Below are 6588 nucleotides of genomic sequence, written 5' to 3' on the forward strand. Positions count from 1 at the left end.
ATTTCAAGGTCGTAGATCTGAAGATAAATACAACAGGAAGCGAACCTCTCTAAAAAATTTGGTCATCTTCCCATGAACCACTAAAGGAAATTGTGGGATTTCATAATACAAATATGAGAGACCGCAAGCAGATTTCCAAATAGGTAGAGAAGCATACCCAGTGGAAACAAGGTCAAAGAGAAATCAAATTCCCTTGCACCAAACACTAGAACCAATACATCTTTATGTGATTATACTGGATTTCAAAAACAGAGAAGATCTCATAGATAACTAGACATCAGCTATGAGAATCGCAGCAGGCACACTTGATATGAACAAAGAATTATTCATTAAACTTTTAGAAATGATTCTGATGGGATCAGTTAAAATCTCTTGAGACATGACTTCGACAGAAATAAAGAGTCAGTCTTAGCCGAAGATTTTCTTAGTGAGATAGCTGAAAGAATGACTACCCTATTTAAAGCACAATTTATAAGAGTAGAATATTTTAACAGTTAAGATACAGAGAAGAAAAGAAACATAATCAAGCTCTATATAGTCTTGAATTACATGACATCTGTTTAATGAATGAATTCATTATGTTATTCACTAAATATAGACGGAATTCAGGAGTCGAAAAATATAACAATGTAACTTTTCTTAAAATGCCAAGTACTTGGAGATAAATGCTAACTAAGGAACATGTCCATGGTAATTCACAGATACTTTGGCACGAAGGGCATATTTCTCAAAGGAAAATTGGCAGAATTGTATCATATGACAACATTACAAAGAATTACAAATGATTAAGAAGTATTGTTAGAACATTTCATGTTCGCAATCTTTATTTTGATGTTAACAAAACTTGTTATTATGTTTCTAACATATTTACTCAAGTGTGAAGTTGTTAAAACAAGAAGCAAGCTGAAAATGAATTCTGCACAAACTAAATTTCTGGAAAGATACGGTATTTTGATTATATCTCTCAATTGGATGATTCAAAAGGTCAGTTGGGCAAAATCGGATGTTATCGAGGTCTAACTGATAGCTGAATTACCAAACTGATTGCACGAAAACAGCAATCAGTTGGGTATGAGCAGTTGCGGTATTTTGGTCATATCTCTCAGTTAGTTTATTATAATGAAACGATTCAGTATGCGTTAGAAAGATAAGACGATGATATAAATCATCCTCAGAAGTCAAAGTCTGAATCGAAGTTTAAGATGCTGATAAATGACGAGAAAGCTACTGGTTCTGCACAAACTGAAATCAGCTAGATTGATTTTCAGCTGACCAACTGAACTGAAACTGAACAAAACCAGCTGAAGACCAGTTGAACTGAATCAGCTGAAACTTAACCAAACCAGCTGAATACCAGTTTAACTGAATCGGTTGACTAGAGTTGACCACTCGGGAAAATGACCAGCAAGGCGAATTTGACCGTTGCAATTTCAGAAACAGTACACCTATCGTATATATCATTGTTGGGGCCTATAAATACAACATCTAGAAGAACAAACAAGAGCTTTTGAATATGATTCAAAGCATGGGTAGTTAGCATGAATATATCAGCTAGTTGAGAACACAAGCTCTTGTGTGAGGATACATTTGAGATGTACACTGTAAAGGATAAATTCCTCACACACAATCACTCACACATATACAAGAGAGTTGAACTTCAAATATTAGTTGAGTGAGTCTTCACAAAAAGACGTAAAACAATGTGTTTGTAGTCTTTGCATGTGAGACATTAAACAATATGATGATTGTGAGGTGCTGCCAGCAATCTTGAGTGCTAGGAGTTCTAGTTGGGTGCTGCCCATCCGGAGTGGGTTTGTACAAAGAGTTGTATAAATCAAAGTCTTCTAGTGAATCCTTCCTAATGTGGAAGAAGGGGTGACGTAGGAGCATTTGAAGTCTCCGAACATCTACAAAAAAATTCGTGTCTATTTGTTTATTGCATTTACTTATCATTTCAATTCTTTTAAGGATGCATTGTCGAAGTATTTTATGTGTTCTTCAAATACAAAATTATTGCATACCAAATGTTTGATAAAATGCTTCAACCAAAATATTTTCTACTCATTCAACTTGCATATATTTTAAATGCTTTACAAAATGTTTAATCGGTTTCTACGAAGGATTATTTTGAGTGTCTTGCACTTGGTTTGAAAATCAAACTCGATTTAATTCATCGGTGTTCAATATCTCAAGAACCGAGCTATTGTAGCTCAACGATGATCATCATAATCGATCCTAACAAGTATTAATAAACTAACTCTTTTATGTTGTAAATGTAAAATCCAAGAATTTTAAGCTTTATCATTTAAGTTTTTATCACGATAGTATATTTTGGATACCAGGATTTATCTCATTTGAGGATGTGAGATTTGTAAGATTTTACCAAGATTGAATAATAATAATATCTTGTATATTATTTAAAATTTCGCAGATAAATGTCTAAGATTTGAGTTGATATGGAGATACCGGGATATAAATCGGACAAATGATAATAAAATCTCTAGAATTCGAAATTTATCAGTATATATATATATGCAAATTTCGAGATTTGCATGGGATAAAAGATTTAAATTTCGAACAAATGACGGATAGATATATCACGATTCGAGATAAAAGATTTAAGTCAGATTTCAACGCGATATCACTCGATCACGATAGCAGCAAACCCCTATAAATAGGAGGGCCCTGTATTCGAAAATCACACCTCACACAACACACTCAAATTTTCGAAAATAGTGCCTAGTCTCTTTAGGAATTTTCGAGCACAGCGAAGCGCTGCTGCAGTCCAACCACGAAGCTAGGGTTCGAAATTCCAGTGCAGGAATTCCCTCTATTCACGTTTCTACGATATCTAAGGTAAGTGGGCTTGTTTTAAATGTGTAATTTCGGTGTATGCATTTTCGTATTTTCGAAATTTCGGTCGAGTACAATTCTTCTTCTACCCCTTCTGGCTACGATTTGTGCATGAGTTTTGTGTTGATGCTGTGAGGATTCAACTTGATATGGGAGGGAATCCCAACTATGATATGACCCTCATACGGTGGGGATATAACCGATCCGGCCTCGCCCCCTTAGAGGAATAAAAATTAGGGACTGACGTCAGTAAACCATTGAAAGTAGAGGAATCTCAGTGTCAGGTCAAGGATACGAATGGGGTATGAGTCAATTTATGCATGGTGTGTGTGTGTGTACGCATTTCGAATTTTATATGCATGTTGTTGTGTACTCGAACGGCCCCCACTTGCTAAGTATTTCCCAAAATACTCACCCCTTACAACCTTCCCAGATAAATCCGAAGATAAATCAGAAGAACAGGTTGAGGAAGAAGAGTCGGATCAATTTTGGGGCTGGTGAAATTATTTAAATTTCGAGAATTTTGCTGCAAGGATTTAAGAATTTTAGTAGGTTTATTTTAATTGTAAACGCTTCCGCAATTTATTCAATTTATTCAGTTGTAAAGACAATGGTTGTTTTTGCGAATTTATGAAATAAACTGGTTTCGGTTTATAATGTGCTACGAGGCTGATTGTTTTTCGATTGTGTGATTGATGAACAACGCCGGTGTCAAATCTCGAGTTTCAGGGCGTGACATTTAAGTGGTATCAGAGCCGCCAGGTTCAAAATCCGAGTGGAAGAATCGAGTTTCAAAAAAAAAATTTCGGATTTCGGCAAAACAGCACCTTACGTGCGCCGCCGAGCTTTTCCGCCGATTCCGGTAATTTGTGTTCAATCAGAGACCAGTTCCGAAATCGTCTCGACGAAACGAACAATAGCCCTCAACCAATTTCAGATTTAGTGTTCGGGTGAAGCCGTAATTTCAGATCTAAGAACTAGGGCGTGTAAACCCTAAACGCCGAATTTTGTTTTGTCCAATTACCCTAACAATACTACTCCGATTTTAAATTAATTTTACACAAACGATACACAATCCATGGGTAACGTTTCTCAACAATCAATTTTTGGATTGGATCAACCAATCGTAAACGCCCAAATTCGAGATAGTTAGCGAGTTGCGCGAATTTTCCGGCCAAATTAGATAACTTCCGACCGATTCTGGCCGTGACATCGCCGGTTCCGAGACCCTGACTTCTTCGCCAACGCACACCTTTACTCCGACCGTACACCGGCGAGTCAACCCAACAAGTCAACTCGGCCGAATCATCGAGTCAACCGGCCAGCTTTAACCTCCTATTTTCGGAAATTTTCGAAAAATACATATAAATTTCGATACCTTGCTCTATTAGTTCTTGATATTTATTTTATCCTATTTTTGATATTCTGAGCGTTTTCTTTCTTTATTGTTTCAGGAAATGGCTCGTTTCCGTGTCACCGCTCGTAAGAAAGTGACCCCAATTACTCTTAGGGAGACGACCCAGCTGGATAATCACCAACCTCGCACGCGCGCTCAAGCTGCTATACATTTAAAGGAATTGGCTATAGGACACCAGGATAGGACTATCAGGAGGCTGAGAGCTAGTAATCTTGAGACAGGAGAATCGACGGGAGAATGGACCACCGCCTGCAGTTAATCTAAGCCAAGCTGATCTTATGGCCATAGCCACCATAGTGGCCACGACACTTCAAGGGTTGGGAAACCCAAATGCCAATCAACCACCTCCACCACCACCACCGAATGGAATCAAATTTCATTATGAATCCCTCCGAAAGAACAGATGTCCGATATTCAGAGGGGACGCTGATCCTGAAATTGGCCAGAGTTGGCTAAAGAGTGTCGAGACTCAGTTAAGGCTTTTGGAAGTCCCCGAGGCACTCAAAGTGGATGTGATTGTTCCTTTCCTGGAAGACAGAGCAGCTAAATGGTGGGAAGCAGTCTCGCCAGCCATGATCGCTGCTGGACCAATCACATGGCGAAACTTCCGAGAAACATTTCTAAAACAGTACTATCCGGCAGAGGTCAGATTGCAGAAGTTAAGTGACTTTGAAAATCTCACTCAAACTCCAGACATGTCAGTAGTGGAGTACACGTCTCAGTTTAATGCCCTTGGATCTTATGCTCCGGCCATCATGGCGGACGAAGTTTTGAAGCTGCACCGCTTCAAGAGAGGATTAAACAGTAGAATCCAGTCAGCCTTAGCAGTTTATCAGCCCGCCAATTTTGCAGATCTTATGGACGCAGCTATCCGAGCTGAAACCGACATCCGCCGCAGGGAGGGAGAGAATAAGAACAAGCGACCCCATGCCGGTCAGTCTTCTCAGGGCGGTCAGAAGTTCAGAAAGCCAAACCAATCAGGCGGACCTTCCTCAGGGCAAACCTCAGTGGCCAACCATCAAGGACCCAAGCCATGCCCGAAGTGCGGTTTCAGACACCCCGGGGAATGTCGAAGAGCCAGTGGTGCGTGCTTCGGATGTGGGAAAGCAGGGCACAGGATCGCAGATTGTCCTACGGCCGCCAACCAAGATGCTGGGCCCAACAAGGGAACTGGGCCGAATGTGGGAGCTAACCCCAACAAACCAAAGGAGAATAAGCCTAATGCCAGGGTGTTCGCTATGAACCAAGAAGAGGCGGACGACGCCAATGAAGTCGTATCAGGTACCATCTTACTTCAAGAAGTACCTGCTTATGCATTGTTTGACTGTGGTGCTACACACTCTTTTGTGTCTAAAAGGTTTGCTAAGAAAGTAGGACTTAAGCCCGAATCTCTAACTGAACCTTTTCGGATAGCCACACCTACGAGTAAGACCATAGAAACTCATGAAATTCACAAGGATTGTAAGATCGGTATCGCTAATCAGACTTTCAGTGCCGACTTGATACAATTGGTTATGGTCGATTTCGACATCATTCTAGGGATGGATTGGTTAGCCAGTAATAATGCCATAGTGGACTGTAAAGGGAAAAGAGTTAAGCTCTGAACCCCAAATCAGGTAGAGATCGTGTATCATGGTAAATCCAAGAAACGAAAATCACTCCTTTCCGCTTCCCAGGCATGGAAGGCCATGAAATCTGGAGAAGACACCTATCTAGCAATGATCAACGAAGTGCACGGAGAAGTCGAAATGAGGATAGAAGACATCCCAATAGTATGTGAGTTCCCGGATGTTTTCCCAGAAGAACTCCCAGGGACAGTTCCGGACCGCGAAGTTGAGTTCGAAATTAATCTGGTTCCTGGTGCAGCACCAATCTCTAAAGCACCTTACAGGATGGCACCAGCCGAACTCAAGGAATTAAAAGAGCAACTCCAAGAATTGCTGGACAAAAAACAAATTCGACCTAGTGTGTCCCCATGGGGAGCGCCAGTACTCTTTGTGAAGAAGAAAGATGGGAGTATGAGATTGTGCATCGACTATAGGGAACTGAACAAGATCACTATCAAGAACAAGTACCCTCTTCCGAGAATAGACGATCTATTTGACCAGCTCAAGGGAGCCGCAGTCTTTTCTAAATTGGATCTGAGGACTGGATACCACCAACTGAAGGTCAGGGCTGAAGATATCTCCAAAACAGCTTTTCGGACAAGATATGGGCATTATGAGTTCACGGTGATGCCTTTTGGGTTGACCAATGCGCCTGCAGCCTTTATGGACCTAATGAACAGAGTGTTCAAACCATTTCTGGACCGGTTCGTA

At 40.4% G+C, this 6588-nt stretch overlaps 1 protein-coding gene across 1 annotated transcript; it reads left to right on the forward strand.

Moving 5' to 3' along the window:
• Positions 1–4548: 4548 nt before the first annotated feature.
• Positions 4549–5874, forward strand: LOC142541958 (uncharacterized). Its single transcript, XM_075648403.1, has one exon. The coding sequence runs from the start codon at positions 4549–4551 to the stop codon at positions 5872–5874; it is 1326 nt and encodes a 441-aa protein (XP_075504518.1).
• Positions 5875–6588: the final 714 nt, after the last annotated feature.

Source organism: Primulina tabacum, chromosome 4, assembly GCF_025594145.1.
Source record: "Primulina tabacum isolate GXHZ01 chromosome 4, ASM2559414v2, whole genome shotgun sequence".
NCBI lineage: Eukaryota > Viridiplantae > Streptophyta > Magnoliopsida > Lamiales > Gesneriaceae > Primulina > Primulina tabacum.

Excerpts from the sequence above, each read along its gene's own strand:
- LOC142541958 (XM_075648403.1), top strand. The coding sequence starts at position 4,549 with ATGGCCATAGCCACCATAGTGGCCACGACACTTCAAGGGTTGGGAAAC.